At 52.2% G+C, this 25,662-nt stretch overlaps 1 protein-coding gene and 1 long non-coding RNA gene across 6 annotated transcripts in view; one reads left to right on the top strand and one right to left on the bottom strand.

Annotated features, from left to right (window-relative positions):
- Positions 1 to 5,327: 5,327 nt before the first annotated feature.
- On the bottom strand, positions 5,328 to 10,342 carry LOC121017528 (uncharacterized). The gene is made up of 3 exons (XR_005784800.1): positions 9,450 to 10,342; positions 6,388 to 8,875; positions 5,328 to 5,681 (listed from the first exon to the last, which is right to left on the bottom strand). It is a non-coding gene; the product is annotated as an uncharacterized LOC121017528 (long non-coding RNA).
- Positions 10,343 to 10,444: 102 nt separating this feature from the next.
- Positions 10,445 to 25,662, top strand: part of LOC121017523 (monocyte to macrophage differentiation factor 2) — a 131,454-nt gene continuing 116,236 nt past the window's right edge. For 2 of the 5 annotated variants that reach the window (XM_040455764.1, XM_040455781.1), the window contains exons 1-2: positions 10,445 to 10,615; positions 21,073 to 21,190. In XM_040455764.1, coding sequence (XP_040311698.1) covers positions 10,555 to 10,615; positions 21,073 to 21,190 — 179 coding nt within the window. In that variant the 5' untranslated portion in view covers positions 10,445 to 10,554. Of the gene's footprint in view, positions 10,616 to 21,072; positions 21,222 to 25,662 lie in introns of those variants that run through there. The other 3 variants (XM_040455766.1, XM_040455765.1, XM_040455767.1) reach the window with 3 other exon arrangements.

Below are 25,662 nucleotides of genomic sequence, written 5' to 3'. Positions count from 1 at the left end.
CCTGCCTTCTACCAGCCCCGTCATGCTTCTTCTAATCTCTCTCTTCTCTCTTTCCCACCTTGAAGACTTTCCCTTTGCTTCCACTCTGCCCCCACCCCTGCCTCCCATCTTTCAGGTCTGAACGGAACTCAGACCAGTGCTGACCCACATCCCTGACCATCCTGGCAGCCAAATGGCCTTAATGCCATTATCCCCCTTCACAAAATGAACAATCATCCCTTTGTATCATCTATTCCGCTGCCGGGAATCCGTTTCCCATGATTATCTCATAGACGTCTTTTTACCATGGTTTCCTTTGAGCCAGGATCCAAACTACAGCTCTATGTTATATTGGATGTATAATACATTGGATTATATTGGCTATATTATATAACCTCTGATCTTGGAAATCTCTTTTTTATCAGAACAGTCTCCCCGCTCCCAGTTTTTATGCCAGGCCATTTTTTGCAGGGACAGGATCTGTTGTCCTACAGATGGCCCCACATTTTGGATTCGGCTGATTACCTTCCTGTGGTTTCATGTAACACGAGGATGAGAATGTTCCTCTTATCCCTTGTACTTAGAACTAGAGGAAACACATTTTGGCAAGAGGGTATCATCTGTGATTTCCAGAGCTGGGGTCAATGGGTCAGAGCTCCGTGCATTCTACATGTTGACATGTATTGCTGAAAAGGTCGCTCTAAGTTATACCCCCAGGAAAGTGGGTGAGCAAGCTGGTTCTCTGCCCCCAGCTACTTCAAGATTGAGCCCACTCCCAGATTTGTCATTTTTAATGTGTCATGATGTGATAATTCTGCTTCTGGCCACAAGAGGCCAGCAAGGCCCAGACATTGGACCCAAAGGGACCCTCCAAGGCTGGATCCTGGGCTTTGAACCCTCTTGGGAGGCCTGGGATCAGGGGTGTCCTGTCATCAGGGGCTGGGTAAGTGGGACAGGGACGGACGACAGCCTGGGCATGTTAGAGAAGCCCCGATGAGAGCAGGGCTGAACGTCAGAGCTGGTGATCAGCTCCTAGAAATTTGAACACTGGGTGCGCCTGGGTAACTTGGTCGGTTAAGCATCGGACTTCGGCTCAGGTCATGATCTCGTGGTTCCTGGGTTCAGGCCCCGTGTCGGGCTCTGTGTTGACAGCTCAGAGCCTGGAACCTGCTTCAGATTCTGTGTCTTCCTCTCTCTCTGTTCCTCCCTCACTCAATGCTCTGTCTCTCTCTCTCTCTCTCTAAAATGAATAAACATTAAAAAAATTAAAAAAAAGAAAATTTGAACACCGAACATTTCTAATGTTAGTTAAAGCTTATAATCCTCACCTCTAGCAATAACTGGGCCTACACACACCACATGATTGTTCTTTCTCTCTCCTCCATATACACACATGGCAGGTACAAATGATAGAGCCTTTTAAAAAAATTGTTATGTATATTGTAGGTCTTTTCAATTTAACTGAAATGTAATATATTATTTAAAAAATGTTTGTAATATTTATTTATTTTTTTTTTTTTTTTAATTTTTTTTTTCAACATTTATTTATTTTTGGGACAGAGAGAGACAGAGCATGAATGGGGGAGGGGCAGAGAGAGAGGGAGACACAGAATCGGAAACAGGCTCCAGGCTCCGAGCCATCAGCCCAGAGCCTGACGCGGGGCTCGAACTCACTGACCGCAAGATCGTGACCTGGCTGAAGTCGGATGCTCAACCGACTGCGCCACCCAGGCGCCCCAATATTTATTTATTTTTGAGAGATAGAGGGCAAGCAGGGGAGGGAGACAGAATCCAAAGCAGGCTTCAGGCTCTGAGCTGTCAGCACAGAGCCCGACGCGGGGCTTGAGCTCACGAGTCGTGAGATCACGACCTGAGCTGAAGTCAGACGCTTAAACTGACCGAGCCACCCGGGCGCCCCTGAAATGTAATTTAAATATAGCAAAATTCACTCTTACTGAGTGTACAGTTGTGTGAGGTTTTTTTTTTTATGTTTATTTATTTTGGGGGGGTAGCATAATTGGGGGAGGGGCAGAGAAAGAGGGAGGGGGAGAGAGAAAGAGAGAGAGAGGGAGAGAGAGAGAATCCCAAGCAGGCTCCACGCTGTCAGTGCAGAGCCTGACGTGGGGCTCGAACTCACAAACTATGAGATGGTGACCTGAGCTGAGATCAGGAGTTGGACACTTAACTGACTGAACGGCCAGGCGCCCCAGGTGTATGAGTTTTAACCGATTTATACAGCCATGGAACTACCCTTACAAGCAGGATATAGACGTTTCATCATCCCCCCAAATTCCTTGTGTCCCTTTGTGGCCAGCTTCTGCCCACCCCTGCCTCCCAGCCCCTGGAAACCACTGAAGCCTGTACAGTGACAAAGGAAAAGGACAATTTTCTGTGGCATATGAATTTCAAATTTCTCCAGCACCATGTGTCGAAAAGACTGTCTTTTTCTCCATTAAATTATCTTGACGTCTTTGTCAAAAATCGAAGGGCCTATTTTTAGACTCTTTACATTTTCTGCAGCTAATTTATGTGTTGCTTCTTTCCCAACGTCCGTAATGTCTTGATTACGGCAGCTTTATAGTCAATCTTGAAATCATGTAGTGTGATTCTTCCAACTTTGTTCTTCTTTCGGTATTGTGATATATATTTTTTTAAAGTTTACGTATTAAAAAAAATTTTTTAAGATTTATTCATTTTTGAGAAAGACAGAGACAGAGGGGGAGGAGCAGAGAGAGAGGAAGACACAGACTCCGAAGCAGGCTTCAGGCTCTGAGCTGTCAGCACAGAGCAGAGGGAGACAGAATCCCGAGCAGGCTCCACCCGGTCAACACAGAGCTCCATGTGGGGCTCAAACCCACAAACCGTGAGATCATGATCTGAGCCAAAGTCGGCCGCTTAACTGACTAAGCCACCCAGGCACCCCTTGGGTTTATTTTTATCTATCTATCTATCTATCTATCTATCTATTTTTGAGAGAGAGAGCAGGGGAGGGACAGAAAGAGAGGGAGAGAGAGAAATCCCAAGCAGGTTCTGCACTGTCAGTGCAGAGCCCGATGCGGGACTTGAACCCACGAACCATTGAGATCAAGACCTGAGCAGAAATCACGAGTCGGATGTTCAGCCGACTGAGACACCCATCACCCCGTTATTGTGATATCTTAATTTACAGCTTTAGAGCTGGAATCCCTGTCTTTTAGAGGTGAAAAACCTGAGGCTCAGGTAGAGGGTGTGAGTTGAGGTAACATATCTGACAGAAGCAGGAGCAGGCCTGGGCCCCCAGCCTCCTCCTTCCCCATCCAGGTGCTCTGTGAGTTGGCAACATTCAGATCAGTTGCTCCAAAGTCATGAGCCCTGGGAAAAGCACAATCAGTACCTGTCTAGAGTTACATAACAAAAATTCAACGGAGTAAAATTCAAACATCTAGTTGGCTTTCTGAATCGATTCAGGTCTCAGGCAGTATCCCCTCCAGCAAGTAGAGGGGGGCTCCAAAAGGCTCCAGGAAAGGAAAGGCGTTTCAAGACAGGGGGTAGAAAAAGGAAATTATTAGCAAAGAATCCATTGTTTTCGGCAAGGTCACCCTTCTACAAGGGATGGATGGGGTCTGTTCAGTAAATTTCCTAGCGCTGACTGAGAAACTCGCCACTTTTGAAAGGGTTAAAGGTTACATTTCTGGAGATTTGAAAATGCAGTTGGATATTAGGTACTAAGTCTTGGTTTACTCACTTGAGGCTCTTAACCTAAGTGACGCCATTTTGGTCCCCTGTCTTTTTAACATTAGATTAAGTTTTGTGTTTCTTGCACTTATAAAACAAAGACAGAGTTTTGAAATCTACTTACTACATCACACCAGATTTTGTGAATATTTTGAAAATGATATTTTCTCCTTGGTGCCCCAGGGAAAATTTTTAAATGAAAAGCCGGAGGACGGTAACCTAACGTGGGGGAGTCACCTCATCCTCTAGGAAAATATTTGGTATTCCACTGATTCTTCTCCTGCTGGCTTAGATTATCAGTACTGAGATTACCTGCTTGGTTGTTTTTGTGTGTGTTTGTTTTCGCTCTGGGCTCTCCAAGTCAGTGGAGGGCCTGGATTTGAATCTGGCTTCATCCTTTAAGAGATTCTTTCCAGCCCTAACCAGTCCTTTGAATGATGCCCTTGGGCCTTCTGCAAATGCAGGTGTAACTTGGGAGCCTTTCCTCCTCCTCCGGGATCTGGACAGTCACTCCTGGGCATGCAGTGCTGAGATGAGGGGTGTCTGCAAGGCAAAGAACAGACGACCCGTGATCTGGCCCCCGCACACCTCCTTCTGCAGTCAGCTTCCTGCTCTCACCTCTGCTGCTTTGGAGGCTCAGGATGTCGATTCCTCGCTAAGTCATGAGTGGAGCAGACGAAAGAAGGGTTCGCTTGGAGGAGGTGAGAGGCTGGGACGAGAGTGCAGGGGACCCAGGGAGAGCCCGGACAGTTCAGAGCAGTGAGGCCTGGTCAGAGGAGGCGCTGGCCTCACCCACGCCGCACCCCTTTCCCACAGCTGTGCCCGCTGACCGGTGGATGGGACTCCCCTCTGCATCTGCTGAAGCCACTGTCCAGAGAGGCAGGGAGGGGCCCAGGGAAAGGCTGGGCCCCTCGCCGCTTCTTCCCTCCCTGCCGCTGCTGTCCACCCCAAGGATAGTCACCTAATCAATCTCCTTGCGCTTAAACTCCTCTCAGAGCCTGCTTCCCAGGAACTCAAGCTGGAACAGGCTGGTTCCTGGGAACTGCTCCTTTCCTTCCCGGGAACACGCGAAGCTGGCTCGGGGGCAGCAAAGCTGGAAAGGAGCCTCCTTGGCTGAGCAGTGACCAGGACAAGTCCTGTATCCCCCAGGCCCAGGTACACCGCAGGCTGAACGAAGAATGGATGGTCAGAGTCCCAGCTCTGAGGGAGGACAGGGCACAGGAGACCCTGGTGGGACAAGCTCTCCAGCAGCTACACGCACCTTGTTAAAAAGAAAACCACAGGCCCCAAATGGCGTCATTTATGTGAAGAGCCCCAGGTCAGCACGCCAGGACTTAATACCTAACCAAACTGCAGTTCTATTCTCTCAACTGCCTCCCCGCGGCCGCCCCCCCGAAGTAACCTTTAACCCGTCAACCTGGAATTTCCTGGTCAGCACTAGGAAATCTACTGATAGACATTTTCCATTCCCCTGAGGAGGGCAAACTTGTCTAAAATAATGCATTCTTGGCTAATAATGTCCTTTTTTTCCATTCTCTCTCTGCCTGTAAAAACCTTTCCTGCAGCCCAGCGGAGCCTCCCTCAGCTTGCTGGATAGAATGCTGCCCGGTCCGTGAATTGATTAGTAAAACCAATTATATCTTTAAATTTTACTAGGTTTGAAGTTTTGTTATTTAATACCATACATCACATGTAATCTGGAATATACATTATAAAATCTGAGATATACACGTGTATATAGAATACACAAGTGTCTGCATATACACGTACGTGTATATATACACGTGCATATATGTATAGATAGATTATAGCTAAGCTACAGATACAGGTACTATTTGAAGGTATAGGGAGTGGCCGAGAGCCCAAAGAAAGTGGAGGGCGCCGTGAAAGAGTGACGTTTGCAAACTGGTGGCCCCGTGCCTGAAGACGGCTTCAATGTCGATATCTGAGCTTTCATTATGTTTACATTTCAGAGAGTTGCCCCATCCCTAGTGGCACAAGGGACTGATGGAGGATTTAAAAATTGTTCCTGCCTGTCTGCAGAGTGCACTCCACTTTCATATTGACCCCTAAGGTCTTTTTCCTTTTTTTTTTTTTTTAACGTTATTTATTTATTTTTGAGACAGGGAGAGACAGATTATGAACCGGGGAGGGTCAGAGAGAGGGAGACACAGAATCTGAAACAGGCTCCTGGCTCTGAGCTGTCAGCACAGAGCCCGATGCGGGGCTCGAACTCATGGACTGCGAGATCATGACCTGAGCCGAAGTCGGCCGCTTAACCAACTGAGCCACCCAGGTGCCCCTCTTTTTCCTTTTTTTTAAAGTTTTATTTATTTTTGAAAGAAAGAGACAGTGCTAGTGGGGGAGGGGCAGAGAGAGAGGGAGACACAGAATCCGAAGCCGCTTCAGGCTCCCAGCTATCAGCACAGAGCCCGATGTGGGGTTTGAACCCACAAACTGTGAGATCATGACCTGACCCGAAGTCAGACGCCTAAGTGACTGAGCCACCCAGGCGCCCCCTGAGTGTCCAATAAAAAGGAGGGCCTCAGAAAAGTGCCACTACCTTGAACTTCCCTAAGTACCTAAGGCAAGTACAAATTTTGCCGAAAGTCCTTCCTAACGCCCGTCATGGTGACCCCTCCAGTTCCCCACATTGGGCCCTCCCCCTAATTGCAGCCCGTTGATAAACCTTACCACAGGCACCGGTCCTGGTAGTCCTTGGCTGGTGGGTACCTACAAGATGATCCCGTGGGGCCCGGACGCTGGTCCAAAGGTGGCATAAAAGGGAGGAGAAGCCATTTCCCCTAAAGGTCCAACAAAGGAGAACTTTAAACTGGGTCTGGAAGAATAAATAGAGATCTGCCAGGCAAACTAAGGAGGAAAGGCCTTCCGGGCAGAGGGAACAGCATCTGTGTAGCCACAGAGCACGAGAAAGCCATGCATGTTTGGGGGGAGTTTGGATTCATTTATTGCGTGTGCACAGTGGGTGAGGACGTTTTTCTATCCTGACTCCATCCTGAAAGCAGTGGGAGCCACTGAAGGCTTTTAGGGAGAAGGGCTTCGTCAGACTTGCGTTTCAGAAAGTCACTCTGGTAGGGAAGATTTGTGGCTTTGCCAGAGACAACAAGGACTTTGCAGGCAGACACTGCTAGGCGTATATAGGGGCCCATGTCGTAGCTACTGATCGGGGATGGAAGTCGCTAGGAGGGAGGAGAAGGATCACATCAGAGGGTGCCATTGGGTCCTGGGGACAGATGGCAGAGGTCGGTCGTGTGGGAGGAGACTGGTGACGTGGTCAGGGCTCTAGGGAAGGGATGAAAAGCTCTGGTGGTTGGTGGGCGTGTGGTGGTGGGGGGTGTTATCTCCCTACCTGCTTGCCACTCTGCGCATCTGATGAGCCAGGAACACAGTAGGTGTTTAATCAGTGCCCATGCAGTGCAGGGCACTTCAGCACAGACAGATGTGCTGTGTGGCTTGCTGTGGGACTTGGCCTGCCTGAGCACGGCTCCTTGTCCGCAAATTAGGAACGGCACCTCCTACCATGTAGTGCTACAGAGGGGACTGAACGGGGAGACACATTGCCAGTAATAACATCGGGCCCAGGTGGCCTTTGTTCCTTCAGCAATCCTGCAGGGTGGGTGCTGTTAACTTCCACTTTACAAGTGGGGAAATAGCCTCGAATGGGAAGCACCTGGGTTCAGGGCACAAAGCTAGGTGGAGGTGGAGGCCGGCCTCGGATGCTGGGAAGGCCGCGTTCAGAGCTTCCAGCCACGGCCAACCGGGCCCAGGGGGTGGTGTGGGGCCGCCTTCTGGAGAGGGGGCTGGAAGAGGAATGGCAGAGGGAAGAATTGGGTTTTGGCCAGCAGGGCTCGTGGGGCTGATCGCTCAGGTGCCCGTGGTGGTCACTGTGGTGGGGGTCGAAAGCTGCATGTGGAGACAAGGGCACAATGACACCCCGCCCCCCCCCCAGGAGCCGTGAAGGACAGGCTCGGCGACAAGGCGGGGGGAGCCCGAGACCACACAGCCAGCAGGAGATGGTGGGCTTGCACCAAAGGGAGAAGTTGCCAGAGGCCACCGGCCAGGGTTAGATGGGCACCGGTGGCCTTCCGTCACGGCAGGGGGGGGGGGGGCGGCGCAGAGCCAGGGGCAGGGGTGCCAGAAATCCCACAGTCCGTAGGTAGTCCAAGGCTCGTCCGGTGGCTGCCACCGCTGCCCCTGGAACCCACCTCATCTCCTTCACTGGCAGGCCAACCCTGACTCCCTCGAGGCCCTCAGTTACCATAACAACTGGATCCCAGCAGTAAAAATAGTAACTTGTTTCTTATTCAACTTTTTTTTGCTCGTGGAGAAAAAGAAAATCCATTTCGAGGTTTGTGTTTCCCTTCGGGGGTCTCCTCTGGGGCCTTGCTGAGTGCCTTGCCAAGACCCACTGAAGGTCAACAGCAGGCTGGGGCCGGAGGAGGCCAGCAGGCCTGCAGCCTGGGGAGGTCTGGTCCCACACCTGTGGCTCCCCTCAGCCTCAGGGCAGCTGCAGTCAACAGCCGATGCTCCAGGCCAGGGAGGAGGGGGCCACGGGGAGGTCAGGCCTCTGGGGCTTTCTCTTTTATAAAGACTGAAGGGACCTTTTTGGGAATTGAGGTTGAGGACTGAGGAGGAGGTATGGCTGACCCGGGGACAGGTGTGCCCTGGTGGGGCTGACCACAAGGCAGTCCTTTATTGTATGTGTGTGTGGGGGGGGGGGGGTCATAACAATGGTGATAGAGGTCAAGGTCAGGGAAGAAGCCATGAAATGCAGGCTCAGAACTCAGAGCCTGGGAAGCTGGGCTCCAGAACAGCTCCTCTGGCTGTGTGACTTGTGGGTGGGTCCCCTGGTCCCTCTCAGCCTCTTTCCCTCCTCCACCAAGGAGACAGGAGACTCTGGTCACTATAGCCTCGAGCCTCGCCCATTCCTCACTGTGACTCCCAGTAAGAATACATTTTCATGCCAACCAGGACACAAAATGTACTCAAACAACTGAGACAAAAGTTGCCTGAACGTGACTTAGTCTTCCCAGCACAATGCACTCCGGACCGGACGTCTCTTCTCTTTCTGCTCGCTGCCCACCTGGGGTGACTTCCTGGTCTTCTGGGACTTGCTTCCATTTGGAAGTGGTCTGATACGGCAGCCACTGGTCACATGTAGCTGTTGAGCATTGGAAATGTGGCTCACGTGAGTAAAGAACCGCGTTTCAAATTGCATTTCATTGTATTTAATGTAGAAATAAACAGATGCAGGAGGCTGGTGGCTGGTAGGTTGAGATGAGCGATTCGAAATCTGCAGATCCAAGGGGCCTTCCAGCTTTGCCCTCCCAGCTCCTCCTCGCAGGGTGGGCTTGCTGCCCTACTGGACCCTCTGGCTCACCAATCTAGCCCTTGACCTTATACTCATGCCCACCTTGACCTCAAACTCACCTGGCCAAAACTGAGGTCACATCTTCCTTCACCTCCCTTCCCTGCTGCTTCTCCTCTGGTCTCCTCCCCCTGCCCCCACACCCTTAATGTCATCAGTACCCACTCAGCAGGGCCAGCCAGAAGCCCAGTAGTCGCCCTCCTCTTCTAATCCATCAACAGGGCCTGGTGGATAAAATCCATCTAGGTCTCATAAACATCCCTATACCCCTTCTCTGGTCCCCACCTGCAGCCCTGCCTGCCCCGCCCCCCCCCCGGGGCCCCCCCCCGCCCCCCAGTAGCCCTGCTGCCCCCTGTGAATGCATCACCTGTAACCCTTCTTGTCCTCACCAACACTGGGTATCTGAGCCCGTCTGGCGCCCAGCATTTGGAGTGCAGAAATGAATTCTGTAGGGTGGGATTGTTTTCTGGATGTGTAGCAGGATTCTTGAATAAAGCGTTATAAAAAGTAGCAGGGAGCTGGGGTTTGTGAGCATAAGGGAAGGGCGAGGAGGGGGAGAAGGAGATGCCTGCCCTTCAATTTGGGCACGGGTCCTTTCAGGTTGAGGGCTGTTCTGCTTCCAGCAGTCCCTTCCTGTAGGTGGTTCCCCACAACCCATCACCCGGGCCAAGGTCTCCTAAAGGAGACCACTGGATTTTGTAGAAGAACCGAGGCGGGTGGGCAGATTCCGGGTACGCTGGAATCCGACAGCCAAATGCACGTACCCCTGTCTGGGGGATCGTGAGGGGGCCCAGAATCACAGTCTCTGGGAGTGGAGAGCTTCCCCGGAGACTGCGGCCATTCCCGGGCGGATCCCTTGGGGCCGTCGCGCCTCGCAGGCGCTCAAAGAAAGGCAGGAGGCGCTGGCCGCGGGGGAAGCGTGAGCTACAAGTACACTCCGGGGCCAGCGACGCCAGGGGCCTGAACGGCTGGCGCGCCATCAGTGTCCTCGCTCCCTTCCCAGCCCAGCCCAGCCCCGGCCGGGAGGAGCGGGGGAGACAGCGGGGCTCCGTCTAGCAGGCCGTCACCTCGTTCTGAAAACTACCGGCGGAGGGGACACCGGGACAGGGAGAGAGAGAGAGAGAGAGAGAAGGGGCTGCAATCGAAGCCCCCATCCTTCCCCATCTCTCCTCCTTCCCCCAGCGAAGGCCGGAGGGTTCCGCAGGGCACGGGGAGGGGGCCGAGGCCGCGGGGACTAAGGCGATTGGCCCGGAGCCCCCCCGCCCCGCCCCCACCACCATCTGCTCGGGATTTGGCGTCGGCGTCTCGGGCTCGGGCTCGGGCTCGGCTCGGCTCCAGCTCGGGCTCCGCGCGCCCCCCGGCCGGCCCCCGCCCTGCGCCCGCCTACCTGCTGCTCCCGCGCCCCGCGCCTCCTTCCCTCCCTCCCGCGCTCCGTCCCAGCGCCGGTTGTCGGAGCCCCGGGCTGGGTGCCGATGGAACCGCCGCGATGTTCGCTCCTCGGCTCCTGGATTTCCAGAAGACGAAGTACGCGAGGTGAGGGCGGGAGCGCGCGGGGAGGGGGCGCGAGGGAGGGGGGCGCGTGGGGGATGGCAGGGAGAGGGGGGCACGTGGGGAGGGGGCGCTCCGGAAGGGGGCGTTCGAGGAGGGGGCGCGCGCGGAGGGGGCGCGCGCAGGGAGGGGTGGCCAAGGGTCTCTCCCGGCTCCGCGCCGCCGGGCTGGCTCCCCGCGCCGCCCGGAGAATTGGAGTTCATAGATGCACCCTAAGCTCGGCCGGAAGAAACCAGAACGGAGACTTCGTGGTCTTTGTGAGCGTCTCGGCGCCCAGCTGTGCGCCCCGCACCCGGGAGCAGCGCGGCTTCCCGGCGCCTCCTCTCCTGGCGGCGAGTCCTGAGGCGAGTCGCTTCACCTCCCTGAACCTCAATTTCCAGGTCTCCAAAACGGGGATAATGAACGTCCCATCCCTGGGGACCACGTGAGGATTAGTGACAGGCACTCTCGAGAGCACTTTGAATGGCGCCCGGAGCAGAGTAATCGCTCAATTTCTCTCCGGCGTTTTTGTTAACGTGAAAGGTGCTGGCGCGCACCACCCGTGTTCCCCCACTACCCCCTGCACTGCCCTTGTCCCCCGCACCCCGCCGCCGTACCGTTCCTGTCAACCCCCCTCCACCCCCGCATCACACCTTCCCCCCCCCCCCCCCACCCCCCAACCCTTGACCACGCTCGTAGCAAGCGGGAGGAATGAATGAACTGCTCTTTTTCGGTGGGGAAACTGAGGCCTAGGACCCGGGAAGAGCTGCTTGTACATCTTGGCCTTTTCCCGGTGTGAGGTTTGTGGTCACCCCTGAGCCTCAGTTTCTCCTAAAATGGTGAGGACAGATACTCCCACCCAGTTGCTGAGTGGGAGTCAAGCTCCTGTTGGACTAAGTACACATTGAATGGGGAAGTTCATAATTCTTAAGTTTCTCTAAGATTTTGTGGGGTCCACTCGCCTGAAAGCTGGCGCGAAAACCCTTTCCTGCAGTTGCCTTCCGCCCCTGGGGGTCTTGAGGAAGGGCAGGCAGTTCTGGGATCGCAGCCCCCAAGGCTTTTGCCTCCTGCCTGGGCACCAAGAGAGCGCCCACCTGATGTGTTGCCCTCCCCCTCAGGTGTCCTGCTTCTGGGTGGAGGGGAAGGTGGTGATTTTGAGACGGGTTGGCATCAGTTTTGATACCCACATCCACGTGGCTCGCCGTCTCCTGGCACTTACCGAGGGTTCTCGTCCCCATGAGGTCTGTACCCATTCTGGTCAGACAGCAGAGCGTGATCACAGATGTCCAGGCTGAGCATGGCATCGGAGGTGGGGAGGCAGGACTAGGGCTTTCCCCTCTCAGTCTCACCTTCCATTTCCTGGGGGGGGGGGGTTCCTTTTCTCCTTCATAAAGTTGGGGAGTCCTACTAGGAAAGACGGATGCACGGGGGAGTTCCTGTGGGGTTGGTTTTTGGTTTTTGGTTTCTTTTGGCTGGAAGGTGGGAGGCACTGGCTGCTCAAATCCATGGGATCTTCTCTGATATGGACGCTTGGACTTTCAAAGGCTTGTTCTCGAGGGTCCTTTTTTGCTATGGTGAGGTCTAAATTGGTGGAGGGTTCCTCGAAAGGGGAGGGGGAAGCCTGGGACAGGAGGCCACATTGGCAAACATGCAGGGAGGGAGCTGTGAAGCCCGTACTGTGGGCCTTCATCTGTCGTGCAGCTGCTATGTGGTCTCGGGTAGGTGTCTGAACCTCTCTGGTTGATTTGTGAGAGGACGGGAGGCTTGGTCGTTGATGTCTAGATTTGGACACTGGTGCAGCCCTCCCTAACTGGGATAGAGCTCTCCAGCTGGGTCAGGGGCTGGACCATGAGCTTTGTTCCTTTCATGCTTGGGCTGATGCCATTTCTACGGGTGAGGAGTCCAGTGGGGAAGTAGAGCACATCAGTTAGAACTATTTCTGTTCCCTTCCTCATTGCATGGCCCTTACTGTGGTGCTGCCTACAAGTTAAATCCCTAATGCAGGCTTCTTGATTGAGCAGATTTAATAGCGTGACCCAGTGCTATTCAGGAGAAACGTCATACAAGCCACGTATATAGTTCTACAGTTTTTAGTAGCTGTTCCGTTGAGTGTGTGGCTGATTTTCTATCTCGCTGTCATAGAAAGGTAGAAAACAGGTGAGATGAGTTCTTAGAATATGTTGTTGTTAATCCTTGATACGCAAAGTGTTATCATTTCAACATATAATCAATGTAAGTGAATTACTCATGAGACTTTTTACATTCTGTTCTCACCTCAAGTCTTTGACATCTGTTTGTGTCTTTTATACTTAGGACCCACCTCACTTCGGACTAGCTATATTTCAAGGGCTCAATAGCCACATATGCCCGGTGGCTGCCATATTAAATAGCACAGGAATATCTTCCAGGGTGAGAGATGGGTGTTTGTCTTAGTCATTTTGGGCTGCTGTAACAAAGTACCGTAGACTGGGTTGCTTATAAACAATAGAAACTTACATCTTATAGTTCCGGAGACTAGACGTTCGAGATCAGGTGCCCGCATGGTTGGGTTCTGGTGAGGGCCATCTCCTGGGTTATAGACTACAGACTTACTGTATTTTTATGTGATAGAGAAGGAGCTAGCTCTCTGGTTGCCTCTTATAAAGGCACTAATCTCATTCAGAAGGGCTTCTACCTGCTGGACCTGATTATGCCCTAAGGGTCCCGCCTCCAGATGCCATCACACTGAAAGTTAGGTTTCAACATACAGATTTTTTTTAGGGGGGGACACAGACATTCAGCTCTTAACAGGGTCCCTAGTTATGTGCTGTGTGATACTGTAAAAGATGCTTTCCCCCTTTGAGCCTTTGTTTTTCAATGGATGGTTGGACCAGCTGATCTTTAAATTTCTAACCTGGAATCCTTAAATGGTTTATCTAGATCAAGAAATAAATTTATCATATAGCTATAGGAATTAAAGGCTGTGTAGTATTGGTGCAGGGCTAGGGAAATTGACCAATGAAACATAATAGAGAGGCCAGAAGCAGATTGATGCATATAAAGACATTTGATTTTTTTTCAAAGACATTTGAAAAGAGAGAGAGAGAGGGCATGCGATTGAGTGGGGGAGGGATGGAAGAAGAGGGAGAGAGAAAATCCTAAGCAGACTCCATGCCTAGCATGGAACCTGACAGGGGGCTCGATCTCACAACCTTGAGATCGTGACCTGAGCAGAAATGGAGAGTCAGATGCTTAACTGACTGAGCCACCTAGTCACACAAAAACCTTTGGTTTTTGGGAAAGGTGGTGTTGCTGATCACCGGAGGCAAGGATGGTCTGTTGAATAAATGGTACCGAAACAATTGGCTATCTAGATGGAAACAATGAAACCGGAGCCCTACCTCACACCATACAAAAAAAAGCATTTCTGGATGGATTAAAATTTATAAGTGAAGTTAAAAAAAAAAAAACACTTGAAAACTTTTAGAAAACAGAAAAGAATATCTTTTGGATTTCAGGGTGGGCAAAGATTTCTGATGGCATGGAAAGTTAAAACCGTTAAAGAAAAGGTGGATAAATGAGACTACATTAAAAATTATGAGTTTCTCTTCATCAGAGAAATGCCATGAAGGAAATAGAAAAGGTGCTGCAACCTTGAAGGACATATCTGCAACACATTTAACCACCCCATTAATTAATATCCAGGGTGTATAAAGCCCTACCATAAGAAAAGGGCAGATAAGAGAACAGAAAATACAGAAATGCAAATCATCTTGCAGATGCACACAGAGAAGGGTGCATGAACACAAATGAGCTAAGAGCTGCTCATTTTCATTGGGCATCTGCCCTGGAGAAAGTGGTGTGCACGTGCATCAGAGGATGCGGATGTCTTAGCATCTTAGTTGTTCATGATAAACAAGACATCCCGAGTGTCAATGGTAGAATTCATATGCTGGAATAATATCCTTTCGTGAGAATGACCTCCGCTTTCAGGCAACAGAATGGATAAATCTAGACGTCGAGAGTGGTAGCAAAACACGAAGAATGAATGCAATCGTTGAATGCTCAAAAACAGGCAAACCAACTGTGTTGTTTAGGAGTGCGGAGGAAGGTATGTGGAAAGCCAGAAAATGATTATTGCAAAATCAGCTTACTGGCTACCTCTAAGAGAGGTGGGGTACACAGGGTGTTTCTGGGTCCTGGCAGTGTTCTAATTAGTGACTTGGGAAGAAAAACAAGCTGGATTCTATGTGCCCTATAAGATAGCTCCCATTACCATGGGGAGACTCACCCATGTGGCCACGCCTCACTGCAGGGGAGGCTGGGAAGTGTAGTCCAGCTGTCTGTGTCCATTGCTGCCTCCCTGGGGCTCAGAACAGCACCTGGCATCTGAGAAGGCACCACTCAAATCTGTTGAATTAGTGGCGGTGTGACTTTGGACAAGCAAATTAACCTCCCAAGACGTTGGTCTACTCTCTTGCTTTAAAAATCTGACGTTAAAAGGGGGTCCTTATAAAGCAACATAATGGTTATAAAGCAACATAAAAATGCAGCATGTGCTCCTTAAAGAACAGTTTTTAAATCATGGGGAGTAGGTATAAAAATGAAAGCAGTCGGGACACCTGGGTGGCTCAGTCGGTTAAGCGTCTGACTTCAGCTCAGGTCATGAGCTCATGGCTTGTGAGTTCGAGCCCTGTGTCGCGCTCTCCACTGACAGCTCAGAGCCTGGAGCCTGCTTCTGATTCTGTGTCTCTGTCTCTCTCTGCCCCTCCCCACTCACTCTCTCTCTCTCTCCCTTTCTCTCACAAATAAATAAACATTAAAAAAAAAAAAAAAAAGAAAGAAAGCAATGGGTGCCTGGATGGCTCAGTTGGTTTAAGCATCCAACTCAGGTCATGATCTCACAGTTTGTGAGATTGAGCCCCGCATTGGGCTCTGTGCTGATGGTGTGGAGCCTGCTTGGGATTCTCTCTCTCTCTCTCTCTCTCTCTCTCTCCCTCTCCCCCGCCCTTTGTAAATAAACATTAAAAAAAATGAAAGCAACGGTCACCCTTCATCCTGCCATCTTGAGATCATCGCTGTGAAATGTGTTTTTTGTTTATTTGCAGTCTTTTTTCTGCAGATACCGTACCTATAGCTAGCATTGTATCCTAATTTTAAAAGTGAGACCTTCTACAGTTCTGTGTCCCTTGTCTTTAACGATTATTCACCATCTCAGTTTAATGTGTGCCTAACACTCCATCTCATCATCGCACCCTGCTTTATTTTATTATTTCCCACCTTCGGGTGCTTAAGTTGCTTCCTGGAATCCACTTCTGTAAGTAACGCTGCTGGGGACGTCTCTGCAGCAGGGTCCCGGTGTTCAGGAGACTTCTCTGATCCATTGTCAAACCTGGGCACTGGCCACGTCCCGTGGGTCCCAAGTTCCAGGTGATGCACGCTGCCCAGTTTATAGTGACCAGGTCATGGGGCGCCCCCAGGAATGGCCCCTGTAATGCAATTCTTACCAGGGGTCTTGAAGTTGCTCCTAAGGCCCCACAAAGGTCAGGGCCCAGTTCTTACAGTGGTGTTCTTGGAGAGTGGAAGGAACTTGGAGCTTGTGTTCTGATTCTGCTCATCTCTTTGCTGGCTTCTCTGGAGCAGGCTACTTATTCATTAAGCCTTGCTAGCCTCTCGTACCTGAGGCTAATGTGGGGTTGGTTAAGCATACGGTGACCCTGGTAGGCTCTCTGTAGGTTTAGATCCTGACGTCCTACTACTACCCAACGTCCCTGCAAGGCCATTTAGGACCAGCCGAGAAATTCTGAAGGTTATGGGTTTCGTAAACATTTTTTGTTCTTGAGGCGATCAAGATATGTATGAGAAGCATCCAGTACAGGTATACAGTTGGCGCTCCAAAGTGGTGGTTATTTGTGTAAGCGATTGTTTACTTACAATCTCTTTCTGGGAAGGGTTTGAAGCACTCTGTGAGAATCAAGCTTCTCAGGAGCCATAGGACTGCCCTGGAGAACCCTTCCCTCCTGGCAAGGCTTGCTCTGACATCAGCAGGCCTCTGTGCCCGGAGAAGGGATGGTGAGGAGGGGCTTCCGGGTCCTCTGTCTTGCTGGGCTGCCGTGGGCGGGCCAGTCCTGGGCTTCGTGGAGTGGGAACCACGTGCCAGGCTCGTGACAAGCATCTTCCATTCACCATCTCATCTAGTCCCTTAGCTGGATCTTATTTATTGTTGAGAGAGAGAGAGAGAGAGAGAGAGAGAGAGAGAGCAAGCATGAGCAGGGGAGGGGCAGAGAGAGAGGGAGACAGAGAATCCCAAGCAGGCTCCGAGCTCTCAGCACAGAGCCCAACGCGGGGCTCGAACCCACGAACCGTGAGATCGTGACCTGAGCCGAACTCAAGAGTCAAGACGCTCAACCGACCGAGCCACCCAGGTGCCCCCGAGGTACCGTATTCTGTCCCTGTTTGGTTTGCCCTCTGTCACGGAGCCCACAGGGAGGTTCACACCTGGACTGTCCTTGGCTTTTCTGCCTCCCACGCCGCGATGGGGATAATAATCCTCAAAGTCAGGTGATTTTCCAGTCCCCGCTGGACCCAGAGGCTAGAATCCGGAGTCCTCCCCGCTGCACGTGCCGTTGCACAGCCTGGCAGGGCTCTCAGAAGACACCGCCTCCTTCATTCATTCATGGACAGGCCTGCCCCAAGCATCTGTGGGGACGGACCAAGTGTCCCAGTGGAAGCCCACATACCATGTGTCTGAATGTTTAAAGTTAAAAATCTAGCTAACAAGCTTTTCAACGAAACGGGTTCCGTCCTCCTCGGCAAGTACGCTTCTACGATGACACGGGTTGAACACTCTGTAGAATGGTGGCCGTCATATGAATGAAGACTGGCCACTGTCAAGTAAGGAAGTTGAGTTTAGTTATTTTTACGTGTGCCGCGGCCTTTGTGGCCAGGCCGGTGATGCCTGGGTGAGCAAATAAAATAAAGGTGTGCATAACTTAGTAGTTTATAGATTTCATACGATTTATTTTTGGCTTTGCTGCAGCAAAATCATTAATTATGTTATTTTCAAGATTTTCACGGAAATTGCATTCACTTCACAGTGATCATCTGAAGTTGTGCAGTCCAGTGTTGCACTAACCACCTGTGGCTATTTAAATTCAAGTCTAAATTCATTAAAATTAAGTAAAATTAAAAAGCTAGTCCCTCAGTTACAGAGACCATATTTAAGGGCTCAGGAGCTCCAGGTGGCCAGTGGCCACCATATTGGACAACACAGACCTACAACATTTCTGTCACTGTGGAAATTTCTCTCAGAGAGCACTAGTCTAAAGGATGAAAACGCAAAATGTAATTTAAAAAATATCCCGCAAAGGTAAATTAAACGAGATGTAAAAAACTATCTTAAATTATTTGTATTCTAGGATATCTGAAATTCTCTTAAATTTGAAAGGCAAAATACAAATGAAGATTGATAAGTATAAAACTTAAAAAGTATTTACGTAGGGGCGCCTGGGTGGCTCAGTCGGTTGAGCATCTAACTCTTGATTTCAGCTCAAGTCAGGATCTCACGGTTCGTGGGATTGAGCCCCAAGTCGGGCTCTGTGCTGACAGCACACAGTCTTTGGGATTCTCTCTCCCGCTCTCTCTCTGTCGCTCCCCTGCTCATGCTCTCTCTCTCAAAATGAATAAATAAACTTTAAAAAAGAGGATGAGGACAAGAAGGAAGGGAGGGAAAAGGAGGAGAAGGAAGGGAAAACCAGAGAAAATAAACTTGTTAGTGTTCAGAACTGAAACGTCCAGGCATGTCTGAATTCAGGTACAGCTGGATCCAGGGTCTCACAGGAGTCCCATGCCGTCTCTCTTTGTCTTCGGGCTTTGTTTCTTCTGCTGGCTGCACATCTGGACTGCTCACAGCCCTTGTGGACAGGGAGTTTCTCTTTCCTGGCAGGATCACCACTGTCCTGGAATCGAGTCCCTGTGCCCTGACTTGGATTGCATGCATACCCTTGAACCTGTCACCGGGGTCAGGGGAAGGGCCATGCCAGTCTGGATCTTTTGGAGCATGGAGTTTGGGAGTCGGGCATGGCTGGGGGGTGGAAGGGTGTGGCTCCATGTGAGCCCAATGGAACGAGAGGGGGAATGTGTGGCCAAAAAAGAAAGTGATTTACATTTTATACGTGATTGAGGGGGGTGGATGCTGGATGGGACAGAAGCCTCGGAGACCTTGCGGCTTTGGCGTGGGTCGTTCAGGATGAACGGGAGTTCTGCAGAGGCTGGAAGCGGGAAGGGCACCGGAGAGGGCTGCAGGGGAAGCACAGGAAGGCGGGGAAGAGTCTGAGGCTGGACTCAGACCCTCTGGAGGGGAGGATGTGGGGTCAGGTCCCCAACTCCCCGGGCGCGCCCAGCAGCTGGCCTCTGTCCCATGGGCTCCGGGGTGCCATTGAGGCTTTTAGGCTAAGTAGCAAGGTTTCGGTTCCCGAAGGGTGGTTGCCATCCAGATACCACAGCAGCAGTGGGGGAGGGGGTTCCTGGGGCCCCCAGGGGCTGGGGAGCTGCAGCGGGTGGGGTCTGCCTGTTCATCTCCTGGCAGTGGGATTGGCCACTGTCAGTTGATTGGTCAGTTACTTGTCGATATGTCCCTTTACCCCAAAGCCTTCAGTGCGTGCGTATATAGCACCAAGTACTCTCTTATGGAATGACATTTAAGAACAGAGACTGAGCCTTAAAAAGGAAGGGGGTGCCTGGGTGGCTCAGTCGGTTAAGCATTCAACTCTCGATTTTGGCTTGGGTCACCATCTCGTGGTTTGTGAGTTCGAGCTCCATGTCAGACTCTGCACTGATGGTGTGGAGCCTGCTCAGGGTTCTCCCTCCCTCTCCGCCCCTCCCCCCCAAAAAAGAAAAAAGATGCAAAAGGAAGGGGACGCTGATACGTGCTGCACTGTGCACGAACCGTATGAGGACAGTATGCTAATAAGCCGACGGACAAAAGGACAAATGTGTGATTCTGCTTCTGTGGGGTCCCCAGAGTTGTCAGACTCAGAGACAAAGACCAGACAGTGGAGCCAGGGGCTGGGGTGGGTGGGGGTCCGTGTGTAATGGGGACAGAGTCTCAGTGTGGGAAGATGGAAAGTTCTGGAGACTACAGCGGTCACGGTTGCACAGCTGTGTGAATGTGCTCAGTGCCCTAGAACGGGACACCGAAAAGTGGTTGAAACAGTGAATTCTGTGTTGAGAGTATTTTACCACAATTTTAAAAAATATTAAGAAAATAAAGTCGAGGGGCGCCTGGGTGGCTCAGTCGGTTAAGCGTCCGACTTTGGCTCAGGTCACGATCTCACGGTCTGTGAGTTCGAGCCCCGTGTCGGGCTCTGTGCTGACAGCTCAGAGCCTGGAGCCTGTTTCAGATTCTGTGCCTCCTTCTCTCTCTGACCCTCCCCCGTTCATGCTCTGTCTCTCTCTGTCTCAAAAATAAATACACGTTAAAAAAAAAATAAATAAATAAAATAATAATAAAGTTGAGCTGAAAACAGTAACAGAAGCGGGTCGTTGATTAAATGTGAGAGGCAAGACAAGAAAAAGGGACTTTAGTGTTGAGGCACTATTATCTCACAGTGAGTCCGTATGCAGATTTTACCAACTGCCCCCTCACTGCCCCGGCTGCCAGGATCCGCTTTGGGGTGCACCGCGGTTTCCTTAGCCTCCTCGAGTCCAGGATTCATCTCTTGTCTTTTTCTATCAGGCATCGGTGTTTTTGAGGTGTCCAGGCCAGTTCTGTAGACTGCTTCGTGTGGGGTCCCTGGGCTCAGTTTGGGGTCTCACAGTTAGATTGAGGCTCTCTGTGTTTTCTTTCTTTTTCTTTCTTTTCTTTCTTTCTCTCTTTCTTTCTTTCTTTCTTTTTTTCTCTCTCTTTTTTTTTTTTTTTAGTATTTTTGATGTTTGTTTATTTTTGAGAGAAACAGAGACAGAGAGCGAGCAGGGGAGGGGCAGAGAGGGAGGGAGACACGGAATCCAAAGCATCTCCAGACTCTGAGCTGCCAGCACAGAGCCCGATGTGGGGCTCGAACTCACGAACTGCGAGATCATGACCTGAGCCGAAGTCGGACGCTTAGCCTAGTGAGCCGCCCGGGGGCCCCCCGCCCCTGCCCCGTTTTGGTAGAAGCGATGCTGCTTTTTTTAGGCTCCTTGTAACCGACAACACGTGTCAGTCTGTCCTTCGGTGTGATGTCTTCCGTGATCGCTCGCTCACGTGGGTGTCTTCCTGCTTTTCTCTCTGTAAAAGTATTATTCGTTTTGGTAATCAGTTAGCATTTGTGGGGAGGGAGTGTTTTGAGCGCATGTGCGTATTCCGGTCCTCATACTATGAAAACTTTCTCTTATAAAGGTAGAGAGAATAGCTTAATGAACCCCAGCCACCCCCTAGCTTCAACTTAACGATTAGTAACGTTTTGCCAAATTTGCTTCATCTCTGCTTTTTCTCTGTCCTAAAGTATTTGAGGACAAATCCCTTGGTGGTATGGGTGATATGACTTCGGTGCGCATCTCTGCCTGGCGAGGACTTTCTTCCTTAACCACACTAGACCCCCAGCCCACCCATCAGCATCGGCAGTAAGTCCTAGCGCTATTGAGCACTTGAATTGTAAGTTCTATTTAGTTCTAAAAAAAATTTTTTTTAAATGTTTTATGTATTTTTGAGAGAGAGAGCATGAGCGGGAGTGGGGGAGGGACAGAGAGAGGGGAACAGAAGATCCGAAGTGGGCTCTGCGCTGAGAGCAAGGAGCCTGATGCGGGGCTGGAACTCGCAAATCGTGAGATCATGACCTGAGAGGAAGTCAGATGCTTAACCGACTGAGCCACCCAGGTGCCCCCGGGTTTGTTTTATTTGAGAGAAAGCCCGTTTACTGGACCACATGTAGCTGGCGGTTGCCATATTAGATAGCACAGCTGTAGAGGCCGGATTCGATTCAGGACCCACGTTCCAGGCAGGAAAGGCCAGAAACTTCTCGTTGCATCTCTCCAGGGGGCACGGAGGTCCTGTTTCCGGTGATGCGAGATGGATCTTGGGACTCTCGGCTCCTTTTATAGTAGCCGGTTGCTCGGCAACCTGTCATCAACCGTCTTAGCGTCTGTTGGTTACTGTTGTTGGAATGAATGATTTCATCAAGTCTTGGGTTTTCAGAATTCCCTCTTAGTGAAGAAGAGAGACCCCGCCCCCAAACTTCTCTGCACTTAGCGCACCAAAGTGCTGGGATCTTTGTTATTATCCGACATAAAGCCGGGGTTCATTTCTTTCCAAGAAAGGCCTCGCGGGGAAGGAGTGGATGAGTCTGTGTAGACATTCTTAGGATGTGTGGACGATGTTTCGGGCTCTGTGAACCCTTGGGATGGCGTGTTCAGTGTGTGCGTGCGTGTGTGTGTGCACATGCGTGTGCATTTGGCCCCAGAGAGGTATAGATCTCCCAGCAGGCAGCCACTTTGCACAGGATTGGGTGCCGCAATCCTGGTTGTAGGGGACGGAGTTGGGCCCAAATCTGGCTTCAGCATATCCAATAGCCCTCTGCTGTGGAGTTTCTGTGGCTCTACCTGTCTCGGGATGTACTCTGGACCCTTCGCCGTTGGCGGGGCTGGGCTTTGCCAGGGCACGTGGCGCTGTGTTGGGAAGGATGGTCGTTCAAGGCCTCTGCCGTGTTGCACGGCCAGGGAATAGCACGAGCCTGGAGGACACTGCTCCCGGGGAAAGGGTGGGCCACTTGTGGTGGCCCACAGCCTGGCAGGACGTGGGCTGTGAGGGTGGCCCCTCATCCTGTGTCAGAGCCCCCCGGCCTCTGTGTCAGAGTCAGGGGCCAAGGGCTCCCGGGGGCAGGGGAGATATTAGCTGATTTTCTTCACAAATTCCTCCCAGTGGATTCCGGTTTGGGACACGCCTCTGAAAAGGTGTGGGATTTGGGAGGAGTGCTCTCCGCGCCGTCGCAGTGAGGAGGAGGTTTTCCGTGAGCTCCCCGGAAATGTTCTGGAATTGTGATCCCGTCATGACATCGGGGAGGGTAAAACAGCAGAGATGGGGATGTGGCAGGGAGGCCAGGGCGCACGGGCGGTGGCCTGTCCTTCTAGAGGTGGCTGGGAGGATGACAGACCCCAGTGCCCGGGGTGGTCTTGTCTGGGGCGGGGGGCTGTGGGCCATTCATTTTAGCGGCGGATCCCAAGAGCGGTGGTCCCCGAGGAAGCCCTGTGCCCCAGCATCCCTGAGTCAGGGGCTGGCTGTACTCAGCTGCCCACTTTTAGGTGCCTCATTTCCCCATCTGAAAAATGGGCTAGTCAGCCCACCCTGCAAGCTTCCGAGGGCTTTGGAGGGGAGCCGGGGAGTGACCTCAGATTCATTTCAGGGCCTGCGCCAGGGAGAGATGTGGCGAACGGAGCAGATGTGGGTCCCAGGCTCAGCGAACTGCAGCCCCGAGTGGCCCGGGAGTGTGAATGAGCCTTGCAAACTGTGGAGTGCCATACGAAGAAGCCTTTGATATCAGCACTGTGCCCAGATGGGATAGAGGCATTCAGAATCGTGCCGCTTGCTTGCCCAGGGGCCTTGTGGCTGCTGTCTTCGGAGGCCAGCTCGTACTTGGAGATAATCTGCCTTAGTTTCGGTTTCCCCAGAAGCAGACCCCGAGACAAGGACCCAAGGGCAAGCGGTGGGGAATGAGCACAGGGAAGGACACGCAGCCACCAGAGGGTGTGTTAAGAGGCGAGCTGGGGGCGCCCGGGTGGCTCAGTCGGTTGAGCGTCCGACTTCAGCTCAGGTCGTGATCTCATGGTTCATGAGTTCAGGCCCCGCACCGGCCTCTGTGCTGACAGCTCAGAGCCCACTTCAGATCCTCTGTTCCCTTCTCTCTCTGCCCCTTCCCCGCCGGCTCTCTCGCTCTCTCTCAAAAGTCAATAAATGAGCTTTAGGAAGAGGCAAGCTGGTTCTGCTTGGGAGACAGTGTGGAGCGCGTGTTGGGCTCTCCCTGCCGGGCCCAGGGGCCTGGCTGATTCCGCAGCTCACCGTGTCCTGGCGGAGGCTGATTGCCATGAGCGTTAACTCTCAGAGCCTTAACTTGGGTGGGGGATGGGCTTGCCCCCCCCCTCCCCCCCGTTGCAAGGGTTGCTGAGGTGCTGGCCCCCCGCCCCCCAGGATTTCTGGTTCAGAAGGTCTCTCGCCGGTGGTCTTCCAGTAGCTTCGGTGAGGCAGGGGGCAGGGTGGTCACTGCTTCAGAGATGGGGCTTCTTATTACCTCAGAGGGGAGGAGGTTCCCTGGGGAGCCACAGGGAGGGTGCAGAACGGGGGGCTGGGGTCTGCCCAGGTCTGCCTGGCCGGCGCTACCAGATGCACACCTCCTGGGGGCACCGTCCATGTGGAATGCCACGTGAAGCGAGGCCGTGGCCCATCTCCCCTCCAGACTTCCTCGGACCTGGCACGGGGTCCAATCTCCGTCCTTCCCACCCCTTCGTCAGTTTCCCCTTCCTGTTTCCGGCCCTCTCCCTGCTGGGATTTTGATCTCCAGACCATCGTGGAGTGGCACCAGCCCAAAAACTGCTTCCCAAAGCCTGAGCCAAGATGCTGTCTGCACCCGGGAGGAGCCTGAATTCATGAATGGACACAAAGAAGTATCCTGGGGCCAAGCTGGAGGAGGGGGAGGCTCTCAGGGCCCGGGGCCAGCTTGGCCCTGCCTGGGCTGTGCTGGCCTCTGCGGGACAGACAGACAGACTCCCTTTGTGTGGAAGCCAGGGCAAATCTCTTTAGTCCTCTGTCCTGGGGACCCAGGGCCGCCACTGCCAGGCACGGCCCAGTCGGGGAGGGGCGGCCGCTATCGTTGTCCTGGGTCTGGGCTTATTTGGAAGAGGAGCACTTCTCTCTGGGGGCTACCGGCCCTGGGTCCAGGCTCGGAGGACGAGGAACCGCAGAAGCCCGAAGGCTGGGCCTGGCCTCTCCAGCGTGAAGGGAGGGAGCGGGAGGGGAGGCGAGCAGCTGGGATGTGTTGGGGGCCGAGGTGGTGGGGACCCGGCAGGTCAGCCACTTTAGACCCTACCTGGGGCAGCCGTGTTGCACCTGCTGCCTGTAGACCCCAGGGCAGGTGCGATGTAGAAAGCATACCCTTTTAAAAGTTCTTTTTAAAGATTTTAATTAATTAATTAGTTAATTAATTTATGTTTATTTATTTTTGATGGGGGGGCAGAGCGTGAGCAGGTGAGGGGCAGAGAGGGAGGGGTTGACCTAGAATCGGAAGCAGGCTCCAGCCTCCCAGCTGTCAGCACAGAGTCCGATGCGGGGCTCGAACTCACGGACCTTGAGATCATGACCTGAGCCGAAGTCAGACGCTTACTGACTGAGCCACCCAGGTGCCCCTTAAAGATTTTATTTTTAAGTAATGTCTACACCCGACGTGGGGCTTGAACCCACAACCCCTGAGATCGAGAGTTACATGCTCCACTAACTGAGCCAGCCAGACGTCCCCCCACCCCCCCAAAGCATACCTTTGCAGACCCCACCCAGACCCAGCCCTTAGGAGCATGGCTGCTCTGTTAGCCTTTTACTCAAGTCTAATGTGCAGGAGAGCCTGCCTTTCGATTTCAGCTCAAAAACTGGGGAGCCAGCACCCTAATCAAGATGCTAAACATTGCCAGTTACCAGAAACCTCCTAAATACCCCTTCCAGTCGCTGTCTCCCAGTCCCAAGGGTGCCCCCTGTCCTGGATTTTATCATCAAAGACTCCCATTGCTGATTCTTGAAGTTGATATAAATAGAGCCAGAGAGCGGGTCCCGTCATTCGGCGCCGTGTCTGAGATGCATCCCGGTTTCTGTGCTTGTGTCTGGCCAGTGTGGTGTTATGAGGCGTGGCTCTTTCGTGGTGTATTCCCATCCTGCGCTGGATGGGCATTTGGGTAGTTTCCAGCGCTCCTGTGGGGACCAGCCCCCCTCCCTCTCCCAACTCCAATGCTCCAGGTTTGAGAACGCATGGACATTGGTTAGAGTTTTACAATTGACTAACGTAGCAAATGACCGTTGCAGTCAGTGAAACGCTGCAGAAATCTAAAGAAAACAATGGCGC

This window comes from Herpailurus yagouaroundi, unplaced genomic scaffold, assembly GCF_014898765.1.
Source record: "Herpailurus yagouaroundi ecotype Mexico unplaced genomic scaffold, PumYag 216, whole genome shotgun sequence".
NCBI lineage: Eukaryota > Metazoa > Chordata > Mammalia > Carnivora > Felidae > Herpailurus > Herpailurus yagouaroundi.
Note: the sequence above shows the minus strand (reverse complement) of the source record. Positions and strands in the feature narration are given on the sequence as shown.